Raw genomic sequence first — 24061 nt, forward strand, 5'->3', positions numbered from 1 at the left:
TCGTGAAATATGTAAATAAAAAATCACACACATCCATATAGTAGGCAGCAGCAAAAACATCCCTGTTCTACAGATGAGCAAACTAAGGCTTGAAAAAGATTAAATGACGCCTTCTTGAGTCACAAAGAAGTAAATTAAAAGTGGTATTGAAACCCAGGTGTGATGCCCTTTGCCACACCTACACACGTCCCGGCCTGAGACACGAGGAAGCCAGGTCCAAGGCTCCGTCCCAGCCCGAAGGAGCAGGGCTGTTGTCTGGCCTGACACTTTTTAGTTCAGACCTTGTTTCTCAAAACTTCCCGGTGGCCAGCCTCGGCCTTCCTAACTGTCTTGTCAGAAAGGTGGTGTAAACAGCCCCCAGCAATCACCCCAGAAAGGACTCCCCCACCAGGCAGCACTGGGCCACACAGGGCTAACTCTTCAAGGACAGGCTGGATGACCACTTGTTCCGGCTGTCATGGTGAGGGCCCCTTATGCAGGGGTTGGACCAGATGGCCCGAGGCTCCTTTGGGCTCTGACCTCCTGTCACTCAGATGGTAAGCAGAGGTACTCAATAGGCTTCTGGTCCGTTTTCTGGACTTGGCCCAGGCCCTCTCAGGCGGGGAGGGCTTCCGTATGGCACCCATCCAGAGTATGAAATAGCCACATGTTCCGATGGGGGACAAAATGCTGAGGGAGGGGACTTGGGAGAGGCTGCCCCCAATCCCCACCACTTTCCAGCCGTGCTTGTGGCCTGGGTGCATTCGTGTGGATGTGCCTCCAGCACCCTTCCTCTGGTAACAGAGCTGAGGTCATCAGTCAGGATGAACCTCAGCAAACCTAAGTAGGTCAGGGAGAGCAGATGCTGAGGAGCAGTCTGACCTTGCTTTACACTAAACAAGGCTGAACCTGAAGATTTTCCACCCATAGCGTGATTACTTCTAGGTTACCAAAACCTCAGAAAACGTCAATGGAGGGGACCTTTGAGAACAAATCCAACCCTTCATTTTATGGAGAAGCACAGGGACCTACCCAGGGTCACAAAGCAGGGCAGGGAGGCCTGGGACCCCAGGGGCTCATCCCTCAGCCCTTCCATCCTGTCCTTGCTTCTGAACTCAATTCAACAAGAAATATTTCTAAGCACCCACAAGGCATCAATACTTAGATTTTTACAGAACCAAGCTTGAACTAACTCCTTATTCCCAGGAGGGTCTGGCATTTCTCCAGGTTGGGGAGCCCCTAGCAGTCCCTCCACTGAAGGCTGGTACCTCTTTCTTACTGGGGAGGACAAACATTTCAGGCCACTGCCCTTTTGGAAGGATCCAGCACTCAAAAAAGGAGCTGGATTGGCATTCAGACTTGGTTGCAGCTGAAAAACACATAGCAGATGAAAAGCAAATGCTTTCTGTGAATGCACAGAATGGAGCCACACAGCACCTCTGGTCCCTGAGAATGAGAAGTGAGCTGAATGTTCTCTCTGGACTCCCTCCAGCTCTCATATGCAGGGTCTGTTAGGCTGGCCTTGTACCTTATACTGCACCAGCCCCTCTGGGCTTTCTGACGAACTGAGGATGGAGAGGATGAGGAACACCACCGGTCACAATCTGCAAAGTTTGTGGAATTGGATGAGGGTGTGCAGAAGGGAAGTCCCTATTTAAGGAAAGCCTTTCTAAAGACAAGATACTCCACATTCCGATATTTTATTTTCAACATTCCAACACAAGCAGGGGGAGTCCACGCTGCTGGTCTTCATCAGGGCTGGCCCAAGTTCAAGGTCAATATTCCTTTTGGGGCAAACACTGTGTACTTGTCTCCTGAACTATGCGCAGTGAAGTTAAAATCCTCAGTTGGAGTCCCCTGAGCAGAGCCAGACAGGACATGGTCCCAGACCCACCAAGGCCGCCCAAAGCCGAGGCAGTGCCTGCCACACATGGATTCCTAGACTTGCTCTCTAGCTGGCTGCAGGCGCCAGGGTCTTGTGGCAGAGCTTGGCGAGGAGGCCCGCCATCTGCAGCAGAGAGTTCACACCATCTGCTATTTTCATATGCGTGTATCCGATCTCCTGAAAGACCCATTCCCATCTGGTCAGTGGTGGTTCTCATTGCTTCTTTCCCCTAAAAGCAGCCAGGGGGCTGAGACCCCCTGAGCATGGCAGACTACACTCAGTGGAGCTCAGCCTAGTTCCTAACATGATCCTGGTAGGTCTACAGGAGCCCAGGCCATGTGTCAAGAGACCCCACCCAGAACGGGGGTCTGACAAGAGGAAGGGAGCCCCACCTGGGCCTTGGGTCACACAGAACTGGGGGAAAGTATTGGAGGTCATGGCAGCCCCCAAACTACGAATGCTTCAGTGATGAGATGTGTCACAGACACTAAGGTTCGAAAAAGGAAGTAAAACCACAGGCTAAATAAGCGTGGCTATCTGTTTCTCTCCTCTGCCCTGCCCAAAGAACTGTCCCTTAACACAAAGTGGGGAAAGGTTCAGCAAAAATAACCATGATGTTGACAAGTTTTACACAGGCAGGGCCCCACACCCATACCCCATCCCCCTTCAGGTGTATGTGGGGAGGGCAGAAGGAGGAAGAGCTGCTCCTTTGGCCCCCGGGGTGGGGGTCCTGATGATGCCTGTTCCCAGGCCCCTTTAACAGCTCTACTGTGAGACAGACAGCCTGGACTTTGCTAGGTTTCCACTGACCTTGATAAACTCCAGCTTCAGATACTCAGGCATCTGGAAGGTTTTACACACACGGAAAACATTGCCGATGACATCTTCTGGGGAATAGCCAAGACGCCAAAGGTGGGCGAGGATCTGGGCAGAGAGGAGACATGGGCCACTGGGGGCTTCTGGGAAGCACCCGAGACTTTCTGGGCAGGAGGAGATGAGCCTGGCGGCGACTGGGCCACAGCGGCAGAGTGTGCCGGGCAGGTGGGGACACGGGGCCCATTTCCATGGAATCCATCCCCATCCAGACATGCCCAACACCTTCTAGCCAAGGCCTGATGGCACCTGCCCAGGCACAGCCCTCAGGAGCCAGGTCCTCTGGGAAGTCCTTCATCATCCTCAGCCACAGATAGGTTTCCAGCCCCAGCCCCCTCGGATGTTTCTGGGGAGAAGGCACCTAAGGGAAAGCTGGGAAAGGGGGAGGGGGCCAAACCTTGTAGGCCTCATCGATGTTGGCGCTCACGCAATGCTGCAGCATCTCCTTCACCAGGAGGGGATGCGGCTCGTCACAAACCTGCACCGAACAGAAGCAGAGCAGGCTGGGGCTTCAGACACACCCCAGGCGGGGCCCTGGGGCAGCCCCCCGGGGGCCATCAATGCACCCGTCTCGCTTCCCTGTTCACCTAATCCAGAGACAAACGCAGCCACTGGTAGACGGGCCACGGAATCCCCACGGGTTAAAAAGCATCGCCAAAAGAAGTGAGAAAGAGCTCATTAAACACAATCGAGCACTTCTCGACTGGAAGGAAATCGTGGGCTCGTGGCTCACAGAGTGAGAGCTGGAGGGACTCTCGGGGCTCATCCGGTCTTGTCTCCCACATTTTACAGATGAGGAAGCTGAGGCCCAGAGAGGTTAGCTGACTTGCCCAAGGTCACGCAGGTATGACACCTGGGGAGGTGCGCTGCCCAAGGTCACCCGGGTGGCACACGTCGCAGGGAGGACTGAACCATAATAATCTGTTGGCGTCTGCGTAGCGCCCTTTCAAGTCTGTCTCCTCGTTGGATTCCCACCACAACCCTGTGACGTGGGCGCTGTTACTACTCCCATCTTACAGGCAGAGAAACTGAGGCAAAAAGAGGTTCAGTGACTTGCCCAGGGTCTCATAGTATCTGTGGCAAGGTTTGAACCCGGGGCCTTTGCCTCCAGAGCAAGCGTACCCTTTGGACCATACTGCTGCTGAATCTTAAGCACAGGAATCCCTGGATTAAAACAAAACTCGCCAAGAGAGATGCCAAGGGAGATGCCAGCCCTTCATCGCTAACAAGACGGGCACCTGCTCTGACTCAGGGCAGAACTCAAAGGGCAGCTGAGCCTGCCTGGAGGGAGGGCAGCTGCAGGGGACGATGGTGCTCTCGGGGAGCGGGAGGGACAGAGTGTGACCCAAGGCAGGGAATGACAGTGGTCAGTGAGCAGAGCTGCCCCCCAGGAAAGCACACAGGGCCAGCAGCCCCTGGACATGGGAGGCTCGGGCCCAGCAGAACCAAGCCAGCTGCTGTGGACGTGGAGCTGTGCTGGCCAGTGAGCTTTCCAAGGCCGGTGAGAACAGAGCACTGGCCCAGAGGCATCTCGCTGTTCAGCCCAGCGCCCCCATGCCGGCCCCTCATCGGTCTCTAATGGGGGATGAGCCGCCTCTTCTCCCCTGGACCCTGCTCCACCTGCCCTCTATGTGCCGAATGAGGAGAGCCCTGGCCGTGGGGCCTCACACTGCCCAGATGACCTCTGACCAAGCACTGCACCTGCCTGGGCCTAAGTGTCCTCACCTGTCAAATGAAGGAGTAAGACTTGCCTCTGCTCTAGAAGCCTAAGGCTGAGGGCTGACCCAGCTTCCCCCGGGCCCTCAGAGAACAGCCCACCCTAGGGGTCTAATCAGAAGCAGGTGGCAAACACCACGGGTCACAGGAGAGGTGTCCTCAAAGAAGCCCCCAGCCCAGGAAACTGTCAGGACAACATAACTCGGTGACACTCTCTGCCCCTTCTGATCTCCATCCCCAGAGGATGCTCATGCAGGACCCCTCAGCCTGACCAGAGGCAGCCATGTGTCTGTCCCTCAGGCCTCCTGATGGGCCGGGGGTCTATTTCTACCCCACAAGAGGGATGAGAAGATTCAGATCAGGGACGAGATCTGGCCCACAAGCTACGAGTGGTTGTTAAATTCATACCCCTGGTCTGGGGTAGTGTCCTCACTGTCCAAGAGGAAGCTGATCTTCCTGAGCGATGGCTTTCTGAGCTCAAGTCTGGAGAGCCAAAGGTGGGGAGGAGAAGAGAATGGGAGGAAATGGGGCGAATTTTCTGCACTTTCATCATTCCGGAAGGGAAACGTGAGTGTGCTACTGGAAACTCCCACAGGATGTTTTCTGTGAAGGGCCCCGAGAAATGCGAGCTGAGGGGAGGGGGCGATAACTCCTGCCAGACAGGGCTGTCTTACCTTGAATACGTTCTCACTGTTGATGAAGCCGAAGCCAGAATAGGTGGACTGTAAGTTGTTCAGGGCCTGTGGGGGAAGGGAGGGGACCCCACTGAAAAGGTCCTCTGAGATCAAGGCTCTCCCTGAGAACCCTTCTCAAATTCGGGGCTGAAAGTGCTTCCCTCTGGGCCTGCCGCCAAACCCACCTCCGGGCCCCCTCCCCAGCCCGGCGCCAATGGCCGGAGAAGCTCTCACTCGTACCTGCCGCATGTCTCCCTGGGCTGTGAAGATGATGGCCTCCAGCCCATCATCCGTGTACTCCACTTTCTCCTTCTCAATGACGGTCATCAACCTCGCCAGCACCTGGGCATCGGTCAGCTTTGTGTACCGAAGGACAGCACATCGGGACTGAATCGGCTCTAAGAGAGACAGGAGGGGGACAGGGCATTAGTGGGGGTGCTGTGGCTCTACTCTTTCCTCCTGTCCCTCCTGGAACCCCCACCTGGCAGCCCCGGCTCATCAGCCCTTAGGCACTGTCTCGGGAATGAATGAATGAACCAACAAAGGCACTTCACCAACACTGACCGATACGCGACATGAAAGGCCTAACCCAAGATAAGTCTGGTTTCCCTTGGAAAAGGGGAAGAGAACGTTCTGGTCAAACTCAAATGCCTAAAAATGATGAGCCCTCAGCTGACTTGGGCTGGACATGCCCGTGACCTCCAGATTCCTGTCAGACTCTCAGGGATCCCTTCCCATGCCCCCCTAGGCCACCCTGTACATACATCATAGGCCCCTCCTGAACACCCTGCCTTGCAGGGCAGTGACTCTACTGCTGGAGGCCTGGTCCTGAGCCCCCTCCCAGCTCTACCACGGGGTCTCCCTCTACCGTGGCAGTCCATCTCTGCCTGCTCACAGGGAGCTGGGGGCTGGAAGGACCCTTTCAGAGGCCCCTGGACAGCAGCAATCTTTGGATCCTCACAACAACCCTGGGAAGTAGATGCCACTGTTACCCCATTTTACAGATGATGCAAACAGGGTCACCCAGCTAGTGAGTGTCTCAGGTTGAGGTTCCCAAAGGTGGCAATACCGGCCCCTGGAGTCACTGGAACAATCCAGGGGGCGGTAGTAGCCTCAGGTGCAATTGGGGGGCACTGAATAAAAACAAGGGGGCTGTGAAATCATAAGGAAAAAAGAGACTGTAAGAAAATTTTGAAAAAACCCTTCGCACATGTTTCATCTGTTGTGTAAGAATTAAAGTCGTGGTGATTACACTATTTTCCAAATAAACACACAAAATGCAAGTTATAACCATCTACGGTCAAGTCCACCAACAGGTCTTAACAAGCAGGTGTTGGCAGGTGAGTGCGTCTCGCACCATCGGTAAGTCCAGCCTGCATCGGCAAGAACATGTGCGTGGGATGACTTGTTTACGATACAATACTATTATGGCTACACAAGGCAATACTGCATCGTCAAAACTTCAATGCAGGAAAAGAAACTCAAATTTACAATAAATTATTAAATTTAAGATGTCATTCTTTAAAAAATATTTATATTTTTTTGAAACTACACAAATTTCAAAAAAACATTAAAGGGCTAAAGAAATTAGATTTCCAGGGGGCGCTGAGCAATTTTTTTTGAAAGGGGGGGCAGTAGGACAAATAAGTTTGGGAACCTCTGGTCTGAGGCCACATTTGAACTCTGGTCTTCCTGACTTCAGGATGGGTGCTCTGTGCACTCTGGCGCCACCTAGCGGCCTTCTCTGAGTCCATCACCTCTGTAAGGAGGTGCTCCCTTCACTTCCACTGGTTCATCTAAATCTTACCAGGTTTTTCTGAAACCACCCTCTTCGCTATTTCTTACAGCACAATAATATTCCATCACAATCATATACAACGTGTTCATCCATTCCCCAACTGATGGGTATCCCCTCAATTTCCAATTCTTTGCCCCCACAAAAGGAGCTGCTATAAATATTTTTGTACAAGTAGGTCTTTTCCACCCTCCCCTTTTTAAAAAATATCTTTGGGGTACCGACCTAGTAGTGGCATTGCTGGGTCAAAGGGTATACCCAGGGGCAGCTAGATGGCACAGTGAGTAGAGCACCAGCCTTGGAATCAGGAGGACCTGAGTTCAAATCTGATCTCAGACACTTGACATTTACTAGCTGTGTGACCTTGGGCAAGTCACTTAACCCCAAATGCCCTGCCTTCCCCCCCTGCAAAAAACAAAACAACAAAGAGTATACCCAGTTTTATAACCCTTTGTGCACAGTTCCAAATTGTTCTCTAAAATGGGTGAATCAGTTCACAACTCCACCAATACCCTCCAATATTTGTCATTTTCCTTTTCTGTCCTATCAGCCAGTCTGATGGTTGGAAGGGAGTACCTCAGTTGTTTCAATGTGCATTTTGCTAATTAGTGATTCAGAGCATTTTTTCATATGGCTAGTGATAGCTTGGATTTCCCTTTGAAAAATGCCTGCTCATATCTTTTGACCCTTTATCAATTGGGAAATGGCTTTTTTCTTATAAATCTAAATCAATTCTCTATATATCTCAGAAATGGGACCTTATCAGAGAAACTTGCTGCAAAGATTTTTTTCCCCCTCAATTACCTGATTCTCTTCTCATTTTAGCTGAACTGATTTTTTGTTTGCATAAAAACTTTTAAAAATTTTATGTATACAAAGTATCTTATTCCCTGTGAATTTGTCTCATTTGGTCATGAGCTCTTCCTCTATCCCTAGATCTGACAGGTAATTTCTTCTATGATCTTCTGATTTGTGACACTGCTCTAAATGTCTAAATCATGTGTCCATTCAGAGCTTATCTTGGTGTATAGTGTGAGATACTGGTTTAGTTTCTGCCAGACTGAGACTTTCTAGTTTTCCCAACAGTTTTTGTGACTAGTGAGTTCTCCAACAGAGGAGATCTTCGGGTTTATCAAACACTAGGCCACTGCGCTTGTTTGCTTTTGTATGTTGTGAACCCAATCTGTTTCCTTGATCGACCTCTCTAATTCTGAGCCATTGCCAAACTGTTTTGATGATGACTGTTTTGCAGTATAGTTTGAGATCAGATACTGCCGGATCCCCTTCTTTCCCACTTCCCCCCTCCCCCCATTATTTCCTTTGAGATTTTTGGCTTTTTCTGCCTCCACATAAATAAATTTTCTTCTCTAGCTCTGTAAAGTAACCTTTGGTAGTTTGACTGATATGACACTGATGACACAAATTAAGGAGTATTGCCATCTTTGTTTCATTGGCTCGGCATACGCTTGAGCAATTACTACTTCTCTAATTACTTCTCCATATTTACTCGTGAAAAAGGAGTTGTATAGTTGTATTCATATAGTTCCTATGTGTGTCTTGGCAAAGAGACTCCCAAATATTTTATACTTTCTGCAATTATTTTAAACAGAATTCTCTTTCTATTTCTTCCTGTTGGATCCCATTAGTAACACATGGTGATTTACGTGAGTTTATTTTCTATCCTGCAACTCTGATGAGGTGTTCATTATTTCAATTACATTTTTAGTTACCTTTCTAGGGTTCTCTAACTAAATCATCACACCATCTGCAAAAAGTGGTCATTTTGATTCTTCCTTGTCTAGACTTATTCTCTCATTTTTTTTTGTTTTATCATTACAGTTAGACTTTCTAGCGCTAAGATTTTATTATGTATTATTATTTTATATATAATTACTAATAAAATAATAATGGACATAGTGAAAATGGACATCCTTGATGTGCCCCTGATCTTACTGGAAAGGCCTATAGTTTACTCACATTACAGATAATGCTGGCTCTAAGTTTTAGATAGATAGTGCTTATACTAAGGAAGGATCCATTCCTTCTTAGGCTTTTTAGCATTTTTAACTTTCTAGTAAGACAGGAATAGGTGTTGTATCATGTCAAAAGCTTTTTCTCCATCTATTGATACAATCATATAATTTTTGTGTTCTTGTTATTAATACGGTCAATTATATTTATAGCTTTCCCAGTAATGAACCAGGGTAGCAAGGTGGTGCAGTGGATAGAGTGCCAGGCCTGAAGTCAGGAAGATGAGTTTTCCTGAGTTAAATAGGATTTCAGACATTGACTAGCTGTGTCACCCTGGGCGAGTCACTTAACCCTGTTTGTGTCAGTTTCCTCATCTATCAAATGATCTGGAGAAGAAAATGGCCAACCCCTCCAGGATCTCTGTGAAGAACACCCAAGATGGGGTCAGAGTCGGACATGACTGAACAACAATAATGAACCGACCCTGTGCTCCTGGTATAGATCCAACCTGGTCAGAGTATAATCTCTGCGACACATTGCTAGAGTTTTCTTGCTAATATTTTATTTAAAGTGTCTGCACTGATATTCATTAGGTAGTCTATAGTTTTCTTTTTCTGTTTTGACTCCCCCTGGTTTAGGTATCAAGACCATATTTGTGTCATAGAAGAAATTTGACAGGACCCCTCCTTTTCCAATTTTTTCAAATAGCTTTTGTAGTACTGGAATTAAGCGTTCGTTAAACGTTTGATAAAATTCCCTTACAAATCCATCTGGTCTTGAAAGCTTTTCTTGGGAAGCTCGTGTAGGGCTCGTTCAACTTCTGAGATTGGGTTACTGAAGCTCTCTATTCTCCACACCATTGGTACGGCCACGTTACCCCTGTGAATCTATCTTTATGTAACTACTTACATGTGGACTCCCCTAAGAAAATGTAAGGATGAGGAGAAACAGGAGAAACAGAAATAACAGTCAGGGGAGTAAATGGCTGACTATGTGACAGGCAGCAGAAACTGCCAAGGGAGAAGGACAAGAGATGACAAGCCGGTCTTGGAAGCATGACGGAGGCCCAAGTAGCAACCACAATTACCTGAGCATCTGGAGAAGCTCTCTCTTTGCCAAAAGTAAAGCAGCTGATACATTTTTTTACTTGCTTTGGTGACAATTTCATCCCTTAAAGGAGAAAAGGAAACGGTATTCTGGCCTTTCCCCCAGATGATGCCAAAGATGAAGAAGGGAGCTGCCGTTCCCTGTAGAGAGAAGGCAAGTCCAAGGCCTTGAAGGCAAATGAGACACAGAAAAGAAGAAAGTCCAAACGCTAAGCACCCCAGTACCACCGGTGAGCTCCTCTCTAAGAGGAAAAGGCTTGATCTTTGTGCCACTATTACATCTCTGCTGAATACTGATGCTGCCATGGAGAAAATCAACGACAACCGCGGCGTCAAGGCCAACGAACGTCAGATCAGGCAGGCTGCAAGCGAGCTATACAACGCTGATGCGGCTGAAGTCACCCCGTGGAAGCAGCCTGCCAAAACGGCGGCTTCCCGCGTCTGACTCACTCCAGGCTTCGGACGCTGCCCAGAGTTGGAATCACCTGAGTCACAGCCCACGACCCTGTTTCTCCATTATACAATAACCTTCTCCGCTGAAAAAAAGGGATGGGGGGACAGGATACTGGGCTGACTCTAACCAAGGAAGAACTGGTTGTTGAGAAGACATTACAATGACAATTCTGAGGAGAGCACCGCACCACCTAGAATTTGTGACAGAAAAGTCAGACGGTCTTACAGGCAATCTAAATTTGGGAAGTGAATTTCCAAAGAAATTCTAGAAGGGAAGGGAGCCCGAGAAGGATGGGAAACGCTCAAGAATGAAATCTGAGGAAGTTCCTTCCAGTGAGGAAGGAAAAGGGGACGTCTGAAGATGTGGACGGTGCTCACACCGACCTGGCTCATGTTTGTAAAAGTCAGGGTTTTATAAAAGTCTGAAGCATGGAAACGTAATGGAGGACAAGCACAAGATAAGAATGACTGCAAAATACTGACCCAAGCACTGAGCTCAGGATGATCTGAATTCTGCAAATGATGCTCCGAAAAACAAAAAGGGCTTTTGATGAGTGCTGGGTGAAAGAAGAGAATGAGGATGGATATTTGGGACAAACGGATGAGGGTAATGGAGGGAAGGAAGAGAGGCTCGATTCCTATTTTGTGTTTTTTTCTCTGCCACGACTGATCCCTAAGAAAGGACAGAACAAAAATGGCTCAGAGGGACAACGCGCCCCAGGGGCACAAGAAGGTGAGCGGGCATCCAGCTGCCCTTTATGAGTTCAAGGGACCAGGCCCAGGCAAATGACGTTCCAGAAGAATGGAAATTGTACTGGGTACAGCCCAAAGGGGTCACAGCCTGGGAATGGCCTATGTGTCCAAACATTTATGGCAGCAGGTTTTGCTGTAGCAAAAAAACAGGGTAAGGGAAGGCTGCTCATTAATGGGGGAGAGCAGTATCTGAATGAGATGAAATACCACTGCCCCATAGAAATGAGAGAAACCTAGGAAGAGCTGTATGAGCTGCTGCAGAATGAAGGGCGGAGAACCACACGTACAGTAACATGAAGGAAAACATCTCCCAAAGAGAGGACACAATCAGTGCAACGAAGACGACAAAGCATGCTTCTACCTCCTGACAGAGGGGCTGAGGGACTGAAGAGCTGGGTGAGATACTCATTTGCAGACATGGCCAGCAGGTGAATCTTTTAGGCCACTCTGAAACCATTAGAAGAGGGACTGAGCCACAGCAGGAGAGAGGATTTCCCTGACCCAGAGTTCCCCATATCAATGAAATCACAGGTCTGGGCCCCACTGCTGCCTGTGTTATAGTTTATATTTTTTAAGTTTATAATTAAAATAAAAAAGTAAATATTTTTTAAAAGAGAAAAAAGCAGAGGGAATGATAGCTGAGCCAGTGTCGGTGACCTGGGAAGATAAGAGAATCCCAGACATACAGCAGAACTTGAAATGGGCAGATGGCATTCTGATTTAAAAAAAAAAAAGAGTGGAATCTACACACACTAAACCAGAGCTCGGCTTTGACTCCTGGAGACGTTCTAGGCTGTCTTCACCACGGGCTGGTTTGTGAGAAATGAGAAAAGAGCACAGCCACCACCATGAGCTCAGGCTGAGCCGCGCCGGGGTCACTGACTCAGAGAGCTAACCCACTATCTAACAGAGCATTTGTTCAATTCTTGTGAACAAGACGATGAGCCATAGGCTAGATGACAGGACAGGTCAATGAAAATGGCTTGTTGGGGGACAAGAGCTAGCTGGCTTCAGGTATCTGACGTATAGAAGAGGGACGTAGGAGCACCTCTGCTTGGCCCCAAGGGGAGGCCCAAGGACCAGTGGAGAGAGGCCACAAGAGGCAGATTTCAGCTCAACTTAAGGAAAACTCAACAACCAGAAATCTGTAAAAGTGGGCCAGGGCGCCATGGAAGGTGGTGAGCTCTCCTTCACTTAAAACCTTCAAGCCCATGGTGGTGAACCACTTGCTGGGTAGGAGGCTGGGTGGAAACTCTCACGTCCAGGTTAGGCCAGATGCCTCTGAAGTCCCTTCCAAGCCTGGAATTCTGTAGTCCCTTCTTCTTCAATAAAGTTTTCCCCTATCACGCCAGCCCCATCACTCTCCTCTGATCTCCTACAGCAATCATTGCCCAAACCACCCAGATTTCGATTTTCTGCTTGTTTGAGTCTGTGGTACTCATGGGAACTACAATCATCTGCCTTTCCCTCCCCCTCCCCTAATTTCCAGTTCTGGGCCCATAAATCAAATCAATGTTGTCACTATCACTGGAGTGAGTGTGTCAATCTACTGCCCTCTGGCTCTCTGCCCGATCCCTCTAACTCTCCGAACCAAAACATCATTCTCTGGTCACCGGTCCCCATATGAGTTGTCCCCTCCTGTTATAGGAGAACAAAGAAGCTGGTGGTCAGGGGGATATGGGAACTATATGATAAATAACTATATTATCCTATTGAAATATTCTCAAAGCAGTAATATTAGGGTTTTTTTTTTTAAATTGTATATTAGACAGAAAATTGTGAGGAGGAGGAGGGTCAGGGAGGGAAAAAGGGAGTGTTCTAGGCCATGTGAAAGACTTTCAAGAGAACACTGAAGGAATGATTCCTACTGATCAAAGCCAAATGAACGAGGACACAAAATCCTTTTCATTTTGAGCTAAAAAAAAAAAACAAATCAAAGCCAGTGAACCCGTGGAAGACGTGCGCTCCACATAACCAGAAACTCAACTCGATCTCCAACCCATCAAGTTCCAAAATGTCGGGTGAGCCCCATAGAAGCATATCCCAATCCTCCTACACCGGCTCCCAAGGCTTCCTTTCATGACAATCTACGTCCACGGAGCAGGCTTCTCCATCCTGTTCTGAACCGGAGCCAAAGCCAGAAACAAACCAGAAGTAGAACAGAACATCTGGGTGTCTCTTGAAGAAAATTATCCCAAGAATGATGTGGGACACAATCAAGCGTCTCAATAACGTATCTGGCAACGTCCTACTAAAAATTTAACTGTTTAAGACTAAAAAAAGGTTATATACTCAGTCAGGTTTTCTTCATGAAAAATTAATTCACCTTCTTCTGCACATGGTAAACTCTAGAATGTGCCCAAAGGGGGCAGGGAGCCCCGCCCTACTGGGATGTGCATTGCTTGGTCAACCCACACTTCTCTGATGGGGTACTTTATTTCAGGTCTCCTTAGTCAATCAATCGCTGAATAAACATTTATTGAGTGCCAGGCACCAGGCAAAACACTGTGGCCTAAAAAGAGGCCAAAGACAGTCCCTGTTTTCAGGGGCCTTACAATCGAATGTGGGAGCCTACACGCAAACTGTGTGCTGTGTGTGTGTGTGTGTGTGTGAGACACTACACAGGATAAAGAGGAAATCATTAACAGAGCAAAGGCACTAAAATTAAGAGGGGTTAGGGAAGGCTTCCTGAAGAAGGTGGGATTTTAATCAGGATTTAAAGGAAGCCAGGGAGGTTGGTGGTCAGAGCAGAAGAGTGAGAGTGTCCCTGGCATGGCGGATGGCCTGAGAGAATGCCCAAAGCTCAGAGACAGAGTAGGACGACAAGGAGGCCAGGGTCACTGGAACTAAGCGTATGTATTGGGGAAGGCAGCAGGGGGCTAGGCTACAACAAGGGGGGCTCCGAATGCCAAACAGAGTGTTCACTTGTCATTTGTTGGGTCTGTTCACACCCCTTCCCTCTGTTTCCTCAGCCCTAGGGCCCTACCATTACAACAGCACCAGGAGAATTAAGAAGACTGGCCTTTGTTTCTTATCGAAGCTCTAATTCACGAAGAGTTAAGTAAATCCTCTCTGGGTTATTCTAGTCTAGAGCAGAGGCATCAAACACAAGCCCAAGAGCTGCAGGCACCAGACGGTTTCCCCGGCTACAATCCGGGATTCTCTTTCTTGCTTGACCTGAGTTACCTTGCTGTTCTCCTATGTAAACTTTCTCTGATTTCTGCTTTGCTAACAATGTGGATAGATGGATTTCTTTACTAAGGGAAAATATAATCAGGACACATTTTTTAAAATAAATGAAAATAAAATCCAACAACAGCCACCAAAATGTACGTTCCTTGAGGGTAGGGAGTATTTTCTGATTTTGTATTTGTGGTCACGGTTCCCAGCACAGTGTGAGCCCGTAGTAAGCAGCTAGGGGGCGCCATAGTGCACCGAGCGCCAGGCCTGGAGTCAGGAGGATCCGAGTTCAAATGTGGCCTTGGACACTCACTGACGGTGACCCTGGGCAAGTCACTCAACCTGTCTGCTTCAGTTTCCTCATCTGTCAGATGAGCTGGAGAAGGAAATAGCAAACTGCTCCAGTGTCTCTGCTGAGAAAACCCCACACGGGGTCATGAAGGGTCAGACGCCACTGAAACGACTCAACAGTCAAAACTTCTCGAATGTATCATTCACTCACCCATCGACACTATCTCTCTTCACAAGGACTTGCTGACCCAATGATTTATTCCTCTCAAAAAAAGGCCCAAAGGGTTATGAAATCTGCTTGGCGGGTCTGAGCTCCCCAGGGCAGTGGGCAGAGTCCTGGGCTTGGAGTTAGGAAGGCCTGAGTTAGGCTCCTGCCTCAGACACTTAGCTGTGTGACCTTAGACAGGTCACCATAACCCCTCCCAATCTTGGTTTAGCTCACGTGTAAATGGGGATGCTAATAGGCCACTGGCGGGGAGTCGTGAAGGCTCCCACAAGACGACCCGCTGAAAGCATTTCACCACCACCAAGCACTCTATAACCCTCCAGCTCTCACTACTAACACTGTTATAATGGTGATGATGGTGAAGCCATCGTGTCTACACTCTGGCACGTGCCCCGGCTGGATGCATCTGCTTCTCTTCCCTGCTAGATGGCCGGCCTGGGACCTTTCCGTCTGGGTCTCGCCACCTGCCCTGAGCACGATGCCGGCACACGACAGAGGCAGAAATGAAGGCGTGAAATCACCAACAGCACGGGATATTGAGCATTATCTCCCTGCTTACAACTGGGAGCAGCCACGGGGAGAAGACTCAGCGAGCCTGTGAACGCACCGCGTTTGCTGAACCCGGCGGCATCTGACGGGCTCGAGATCTCTGCACAGGCCAAGTATGATGCAGTAACTTTATTTATATTCTAAACCCCAGGGAGCTAAGGATTGCTACCAAGCAAGCGGCCCTCCCTTAGCGGTCATGGCTAATGTCCAGACTAAAATGACCATTTCAGAAATGACGTCTGCGGCAATCTGGTGGGGAATGATCCCTGTAAAACCTCGAATTCCCTCAAATCTCTGCATTTAATTACACTCCTTTAGCAGGCAAGATACACGGCGGCACCAACACGCTGCCAGGCGACTGGAAAGCCTGATTTTTTGGCAAAGTCAGATGTCTTTGCATTAGTCTCTGCAGTCTCAAAACACTAATAAGTAGCTAGTGCACGAGCCCTGCCACCATGAGGCGCTGGGCCGGGCTGGCGGGGGCACAGGCCCACAGGCAGGCTCTCTGTGCAGCAGGGGCCCTTGCACAAGCAAAGGCACATGCCACGCTAACAAGAGGGGGTGAACACGTGAAATGCTGCCTGTAGGTGGCGTGTGCCAGAGGAGCTGGGGGGTCGACGCCTGTGGCAGAGGTGGGATTAAAGGTTCACAGACATAGGAGCTGGGAATGAGACAGGGCAATGAGGATGAAGGCATCCAGCGAGGAAGGAACAGAGAGGGCAAAGCTACAGAGAGGGCCGAGAGGGGGGACTCTAACTGAGAGCGAGGGCCTCCAGGAGGACAGGCAGGAACTGGGGTGCAGTGGAGAAAAAGCATCGGTCTGGGGAGTCAGGAAGACCTGGGTTCAAATCCAGCCACGTGACCCTTCATTCCTCTGAGCCTTGGCTTCCTCAGGTGTCAGTGGCAGGGGTGGTGCTCCCCCAGAGCCACCCCCCCCCCCCCGCCCCAGCTCTCCATTCACAGCCCAAGGCGGCCACAGGCAGAAGCAGGAAGGGGCTCCACGCCTGTCCTCACCTATGATTTTGTCCGAGGCATTACACGCAAGGGCAAAGCGCGTCGTCTTGGAGTAGATTTCCATCGTCCTCCTCAGGGCCTGCTGGGCTCCATCGGTCATGCTGGGAGGGAGACAGCACTCAGTGGATCATGTGGCACCGGGAGCGAAGGGGCCACGGCTACTGCACCCCCTCCCAGGTAGGCTGCTCCTCCCTCCAGGAGGCCACGCAGCCCCGACTGGGGGCAGAGGACCCGAAGTTTCAGGCAAATGCAGAGATTAGCTGTGGGAGCCAAGCAAGGCCCGCCCCCACTCCTGCCACCCCAGTCTCCCCATCCATAAGGCAAAGGAGCTAGACTCAAGGATCTCCAAGGTTATTCCAGCTTTAAATCTATGCACTGGATCTCTAAGGTCTGAGGGCCTGGACAGTGGGTCAGAGGAGTGAGCTCCCCTCCCCAGACATGTGAGAAGAGAACGAGCCCGAGGCTGAGCTTCTTTGGCAAGTCTGGTGAAGCCCCCGGCCCTTCTCAGAAGAACGTTTGCTGCCCACATCAGTTACTGGAAGAAATGCTACACTTCCGTTCCAGGTTAATAAAATAGACACCACCTTTTCCCACCCGAGTTCCAGGACCCCCATTCCCAGACCCCCGGCTCAGCAGCTCTGGCTTTCTAGAACGGTCCCACAAGGAGCAATCTCACATAGCCAATTAGGTCAGGCCCATTTACATTCACGGTTATTCCTCAGTTCTTCCTTCTGCTCCTCCAAGACATACAACTCTGGAGGATGTCTCCTGGAGGCCTAGCCAGGCAATGTGGGGGCTGCCCAGTATTCTTACGAAAACTTGGGGCCACCAGCGGGCATCCAGCTTATGCTTGAGCTGGCACTCCCATATAAAGCCTCATTCAGATTTCATCAGGCCGAGGTGGCCAGTATTCACACACAAACCCACAAAAGTATTCATGAGTCATCTAACAAATGACCGCTCCATCAACCAAAAATAAGGGTTAAGGCCCGGGCCCTGCCAAATAGATTTTCAAAGACTTGGGAAGTAAACCCCCCAAAAGGGCAAAGGCTGGCTTCCCATCCCCACCCCCCATTTTAGGGACACCACAAACGACTCAGCAATTGAGGCCAAACGCCATCCTGTGCCAGCTTCTGGAGAGAGACCCGGCCATCCCACCTGTCTGCTTCATCGAGGATAATGATCTTGTGCCGGCCTTTGGGGAGGGTGACCTTCTGCTGGGCAAACATCTTGATCTTATTCCTCACAACATCAATACCCCTGAAATGACAAAGCCGAATCATCCGGTCCTTCCCAAGGCAAACAGATCAACAGCAAGGCCCCATCCCACCAGCAGCAACGATTGACCCGCCCAGGAAACCCTCCCAAAGTGCTTCCTCCACTGAACCTCCTGGATTGGTCTGGTCCCCATTTTCAGGCCGAGGAAACTGAGGCTGACAGCAGCAGAGCTGGCACGCTTGACTAGGGCCTCCAAACCGCCGCCCCCCCCCCCCCCATTCTTGTCACGACAGCCTCCCAAAGCAGGCTGTCCCAATCCAATGAAGGACCTCCAAGCAAAGGATTCTATGCGGCTGCTTTCTATAAAGGAGCCATTCTCATGTGTGATACAAAACAGCAAGGATTTGCCCGCCTCAAAGTCAAATTCTGAGGGAAGAAGGCAGGAGTTCTTTCCAGTTAGGGACCAAGAGGCCCTGCTCTCTCTCCTCATCAGTAAAACAAGGGGGCAGGGGTTGGATACACTGGGGGTTCTTAACGTGGGCTCCATGAACTGGTTTTTAAAATTTTTTTGACCATTGTATTTCAATATAATCCGTTTCCTTTGTAATCCTATGGATTTGATGCATTTAAAACCATGACTGAGAAGGGGCCCATAGGCTTTACCAGACACAGCCAAAGGGGGCCAGGACATAACCAAGGTGAAGATCCCCTGTCCAGGAGGACCGCTGGGTCCTTCTAGCTCCAAATGCCAGGATTACTCACAAAGGAACTTATGAAACATGTATAGCGTGCAGAGAGTGTGTGCTGACTTTGTGTGGGAGGGGATGGGGGGGCACTCTTGGAGGAGTGGGAGAAGATAAGGAAACAGGGATAGGGTAAAAAGAGAGGCTGAGAAAGAAAATAGTGAGTAAAAATAAGATGGGAGGGAAATCCCCAAATACTAATTCTAACTTTGAATATGAATGGGAAGTTTATAGCAGCTCTTACAGCAAAGAACTGGAAATTGCAGGGAACCCCATCAACTGGGGAACAGCTGAACAAGCGGTGCTGTATGATGGTGATGGAATCCTGCTGTTCAGTAAGAAATGATGAGCCCAAGTCTTAGAAAAACATGGAAGGACTTGCACAAAATGAAGATCAAGGTGAGCAGAACCAAGAGAACGTTGTACAGTAACAGTAATGTTGTTGGAGGAATGGCTTCGAGAGACTAAGTCGTTTTGACTGTCATAAATGCACAAATTTAAAATGAAGGACATACAAAAAGAGATGCTGTCTACATCCAGAGAAAGAACTGATAAAAAGAAGTGTACATAGAAGGATTTTACACATATACACCTGTTTGTGTCTAATGGCAGTCATCTCTAGGGTGGGGCGGGGGGAGGAGGGAAGAAAAAAAGGCAAAAGAACCCCAAGAAATGTATACGATAGTTTTACATATTTAGAGGGAACAGCAAGTTGTATATGGTAGATTTGCAGTTTCATTTGCAATCATCTTTTTTATTGTACTATGTTAGGGAAATGCTTATTTTTTTCTGTGAATTGAAAATAAAATAAATTTGTAATATGAAAAAAAAGACAGTCTGGGTTCCATAGGCCCACATTTTATAATTCCTTACTTTTATTAATTCCCATAAACTAGGGGGCAACCACAAAAAAGGTGGGGGGCAAATAAGCAATGTTTTACGTCTAAAGGGCAAAGCCACACATGTGTCAGGGTGCCAACTCTTGGCGCTGCCGAGGGGCTGGGACCCACCTGTCATTGGAGGCATTCAGCTCCAGCACAGCATCCTTCAGGGAGGGGCCCAGCAAGGCCCTCGCCAAGCACAGGATACTGGTTGTTTTACCAGTCCCTGGGGGACCCTAGAAACAGACTCTCCCATGAGTGCTTCAAGGCATCAGAAGGAGCCCTGCCCTTCCCTCCATCCCTCCTGAAGGCCACCCCAAAGGTCACTTACATACCCCCTGGACAGTCCAGGTCACGACCCAGTGAGTGGCCTCACAGGTGACCCTGGGCAGGAAGTGCTGCAGGGCATCCCCAGCCCACTTTTCAGATGAAGACACTGAAGTTCAGGGCAGCAACACGCCTGGCCCTGTCCTGCCCCTCTCCCTGAGTGGTGGGTCAGAGTAAGAGCCCTGGTGGATCTTCCCACACTCCTGGAACTCTCTCCCTCCCTTCTGGCTCCCTTCCAGGCTCAGCTCCAATCCCACATTCTGCCAGAATCTCCCAGGCCCCCCCAAGTTTCAGAGCATGTCCTCCCCATACACTGTCTCACCCACCATAACCTAAGTCCCCTGAAGACAGCTCCAGGTGTGCCTGTGGGGGCTTAGCCAGTACACAGCAAGTGCTTAATAAATGCCCACGGACTCACATGGGGATTTCTTGGCTTCATTTAAAGGAAAATGAAACTGAAGCGGCCCAAGAGGCAATACTTACAGAAATGATAATATTGGGCACATTTCCTTCTCTTGCAAAGACCTATGGGGAAAAAATAAGAATTCACCCAGTTAGGGTACAGACTCCCAAGGGTCAGGGGCTGAGCCCGTCCTACCCACCCTATCTACCCCAGGACCATGCCAGCACCAAGTCAGCATTCCTGAATGAATGAGGGCACACCTGAAACACAGTAGGTGGCTTAATAAATGCTCAGGGGTGGGAGTGGGGATGCATTCCCAACCAAACAGGGGATAGGGATAGTTACAGACCATAAGAGAGGTCCTTCTGATTACATGAAACTGAAAAGCTTCTGCACAGACAACATCAATGCACCCAAGGTAAGAAATGAAGCGGGTGATTGGGAATAAAATCTTATAGACGATATATCAACAATTATTTATGTATGCATGTTAGAAAAAAACCCAAAAGTCATTCATAAAAACCTATTAGTAAAAATAAATGGTGTTGACTTGGCCTGACCTTGTCTTTGGATCCCCAGCACCTAAGCACAGGACTCAGCACAGTGGAGCTGGTGTTTAAAAATACTCCTGTGGCAAAGAATTGGAAATCGAGGGGATGCCCACCAACTGGGGAATGGCTGGATAAGCTGTGGTACACGACTGTGATGGGACACTACTGTGCTATAAGAAAGGATGAGCAGGCAGACTTCAGAAAAACCTGGAAAGATTTACGTGAACTGATGCAGAGTGAAATGAGCAGAACCAGGAGCACACTGCACACAGCAACAGCCACAGTGTGCAACGATCAACTGTGAAGGACTGAGCTCTTCTCAGCAATGCAGTGATCCAAGACAATTCTGAAGGACTTACGATGAAAAATGCTACGCATCCCCAGAGAAAGAACGGTCGTATGGAGTCTGAATGCAAACTGAAGCAACTTTTTCTTTCTTTTTCTGCGTCTATGTTTTCTTTTACAACATGACTAACACGGAAATATGTTTCACATGACTGCACGTGTATAACCTATATCAAATTGCTTTCCTTCTCAATGAGGGGTGGAGGGGAAGGAGGGAGGGAGAGAATTTTGAACTCAAAAATGTGAACCCTCTGGAGGAGTGCGCTCATAACAAGAAGGTGAGGACAACAACGAGCCTGTCAAACACCCGAGGGCCGCCTTCATCCAACTCCCCCTGCCCAGGTCAAGGTCCGCTAGTGACACACAACAGAGACAGCCTCGCCTGGAGACCCTCCCTCACGGGCCTCACCTCCAGGCGGCTCACGGTGTCTTCATTCCCCACAATTTCATTCAATTTCATCGGCCTGTACTTTTCGACCCTGTCCAAAAATTAAAAAAAAAGACCTGTTTAAAATGATTGCATGTCGTCATGCTCCCACTCATGGGCTCATAGGTCTAGAGTCAGAAGGAAGGCACCTCTGGGGTCCTCTGTCCAACTCCCCCATTTTACAGATGAGGAAACTGAGGTCCAGAGCACGGAGTTTGTTGGAACAGGGTTTGAAGTCTGACATCTTCATCTCTAAAAGGGGGCAATGATCGCACCTCGGACGCTTCCTAGCTGGGGGACCCTGGGCAAGTCACCTGACCTCAGTTTGTCTCTGTTTCCTCATCTGCAAAATGGGGGTAAGTACCCGCATTTACCCGCCTCCCACTATGGGAAGATAACTGTGGAGGGCTTGGCACAGGACCTGGCCTAGAAGATATACATTATAATGATATATTGTAACTATGTATAATAACTAGTAATAAACACCGGGTGTTAACTATTAATAAACATTTATTAAACACGTACTATACGTCAGTTACTGGGCTAAGCTCTGGGGATACAGACAAGACAGTCCCTGCCCTCAGGAAGCTCACCATCTAATGGGGGAACACCAAGTGATATGCAGGATCAAAGGCACGTGAAGTTTTGGGGGCAAACAGATCCACCCAAACCCACCCTCACCGGCTGGAGAGCCTTGGCGAGATTCCTTCCCTCCCGGCCTCAGTTTCCTCCCCTGTAAAATGGGCTTCATCACCTCTGAAGTCCCTTCCAGCTCTAGTAATTCTAAAGGTGGTTCCAAGGCCACACTCCCCCACTCCTGCCTTTGACCACTCCCCACACATTCCCTGCCTGCCGTCCACCTTGGCCCTTGGCCCTCCATTTCCCATCTCCTAGCCTTTGCCCAGCCCGTGACCCCTGCCAGGAATGCCATCCTCCTCACCCCACCCGTAAAACCCCCGAGTTCCTTCAGGGCAGCCTCCTACCAGAAGCCTTTCCTGATTGCCCCTCCCCCTTTTTTCTTGTATTCCTGAACATTCTGTACAAGGGCACTGGATTCTGCGTGAGCCCTGCAGGCTGGGGTTGTTGCACCCCGGCCCCAGGGCCCAGCCCACAGCTGTGCACACAACGGCGCTGAATCAATGCGTGTTTGCTGACTGACTGACTGAAGGATGTTCGTCCCCTCTCCCCGGGGTCCCTCCACCCCGGCCCCGGCCCTCGCTCACCAGGGCAGCTCGTAGTGAGTCCCGGGGGCCTTGCCAGGGGCTGAAGCCGGGGCCGAGCCTGTGGCTGGGGCAGGGGCAGGGGCAGCTCCATTCTCCTCCACCTCCATTATTAGCGAGGCCCCTTCCCGCCACCGGCTGGGCCGGCGTGTTGACGCCACCAGGCGCGCCCCGCCCCTCCCGGACGCCGGAGAGTGCGCGCCCGAAGCGCAGGCCGCGCCCCCTTCTGCGCCTGCGCGCTGGAGAACAGAGGGAGGAGAAAGGGGCGGGGCGTGAAGAGGGAGGAAACAAGGGAGGGGGAAGGGAGAAGAGAGAGAGAGAGAGACAGAGACAGAGACACAGAGAGAGAGAGAGAGAGAGAGAGAGAGAGTGAGAGAGAGAGTGTGTAAAGGCAAACGTGTCCACCCAATGAGAAACGTGTCGCACCTATCGTTTGCCGCGGTGGGGGACTCTGGGTATGGATCGCTCCATTGGTGGTTCAATTCGCTCACCTGCTTTTTAATGTCTTTTTAAAAAATTCTTTGTTTTTAGGAATGCTTCTGTGGGGCCACAGTGAGATGGCTATATAGGGAAAGAAATTAAGGTGATACAAAAAAAATATTTAAATCGTTTTTGAAAAAAGTTTCTGTTTATTTTTAGATACTCCCCCCACAAAAAACACATACACTTGCAAAAAAAAAAGGGGGGGGGCCTGCCCTGCAGCCTGTTGTGTGTCTTTCAGTCCGTCAGCCTGTCTGTGTATCTATCTGCCTTCCTGTGTGTCCATCAGCTTCGTTTCTGTTTGTCTGCTGCCTTTCCATCAGTGGGTAAACAAGTTTTTTGTTTTTTTTTTTTCCCTGATGCTTATTCCATGCCTTTGCTAAGTGCTGGGGGTGCAAAGAAAGTAAAAAAAAAAAAAATCCGGGCCCTCGGGAATTCACAGTCTAAAGGGGTAGACAACACACAGCTAAGTACATTCAAGAAATGAGGAGGGTGAATGGGATGCACTCTCAGAGGAAGGAAAGCCCTGCCTGCCTGTCTGCTTTTCTCTCTTCCTGCCTGCCTGTCCGCTTCTGGGAGTGGGCAGCCCAGAGAGTCCACACTTTATTTGTCCTGAAGCAGGCCTGCAGCATTGTAGCCAGAGAGCCTGACCAGGGTCATTCTCTGGGAGAGCAGGAAGTCACGTAGGAATCACAGGGATTGGCACTCTTTGACGCGGCTCAATATGTCCACAAATGAATGAAAGACCATCAGTAGGAAGGAACCTTAGAAATGATTTACTCCAACCTACACATTCTACAGATGAGGTCCAGAGAGGGAATTAACCTTCCTAAAGTCACACCAGTAATAACGAGCGAAGACAAGATTGAAACCCGGGTCCTTTGACTGAATCTGCTTGGACAAAGCACTAGAAGTTAGTTGAATCTTGAGCTCTTCAGCCCTGGCTTAACCCCTCTGTGATGCTGCAAGTTCAGTTTTTTATAGCCAAAGGCTTCCCAAGT

General features: G+C 49.6%; 1 protein-coding gene across 1 annotated transcript; it reads right to left on the reverse strand.

The window, feature by feature from the left end:
- Positions 1-1663: 1663 nt before the first annotated feature.
- Positions 1664-22804, reverse strand: RFC2 (replication factor C subunit 2). Its single transcript, XM_036765898.1, has 11 exons — positions 22584-22804; positions 21343-21412; positions 20118-20159; positions 19437-19543; positions 17624-17725; positions 16466-16566; positions 5368-5525; positions 5128-5193; positions 3135-3215; positions 2675-2788; positions 1664-2041 (listed from the first exon to the last, which is right to left on the reverse strand). Exons 1-11 carry the CDS (start codon positions 22688-22690, stop codon positions 1931-1933), a joined length of 1059 nt encoding a protein of 352 aa, XP_036621793.1. The 5' UTR covers positions 22691-22804; the 3' UTR covers positions 1664-1930.
- Positions 22805-24061: the final 1257 nt, after the last annotated feature.

This window comes from Trichosurus vulpecula, chromosome 7, assembly GCF_011100635.1.
Source record: "Trichosurus vulpecula isolate mTriVul1 chromosome 7, mTriVul1.pri, whole genome shotgun sequence".
Taxonomy (NCBI): Eukaryota; Metazoa; Chordata; class Mammalia; order Diprotodontia; family Phalangeridae; genus Trichosurus; species Trichosurus vulpecula.

Bases quoted from the DNA above. Each gene is read 5' to 3' on its own strand.
- RFC2 (XM_036765898.1), bottom strand. From the start codon at position 22,690: ATGGAGGTGGAGGAGAATGGAGCTGCCCCTGCCCCTGCCCCAGCCACA. The intron at 19,544-20,117 runs GTAAGTATTGCC...GTCTGTTTCTAG, and splicing joins TGCCCAATATTATCATTTCT to GGTCCCCCAGGGACTGGTAA. The intron at 16,567-17,623 runs GTGGGATGGCCG...TCTCCCTCCCAG, and splicing joins ATCCTCGATGAAGCAGACAG to CATGACCGATGGAGCCCAGC.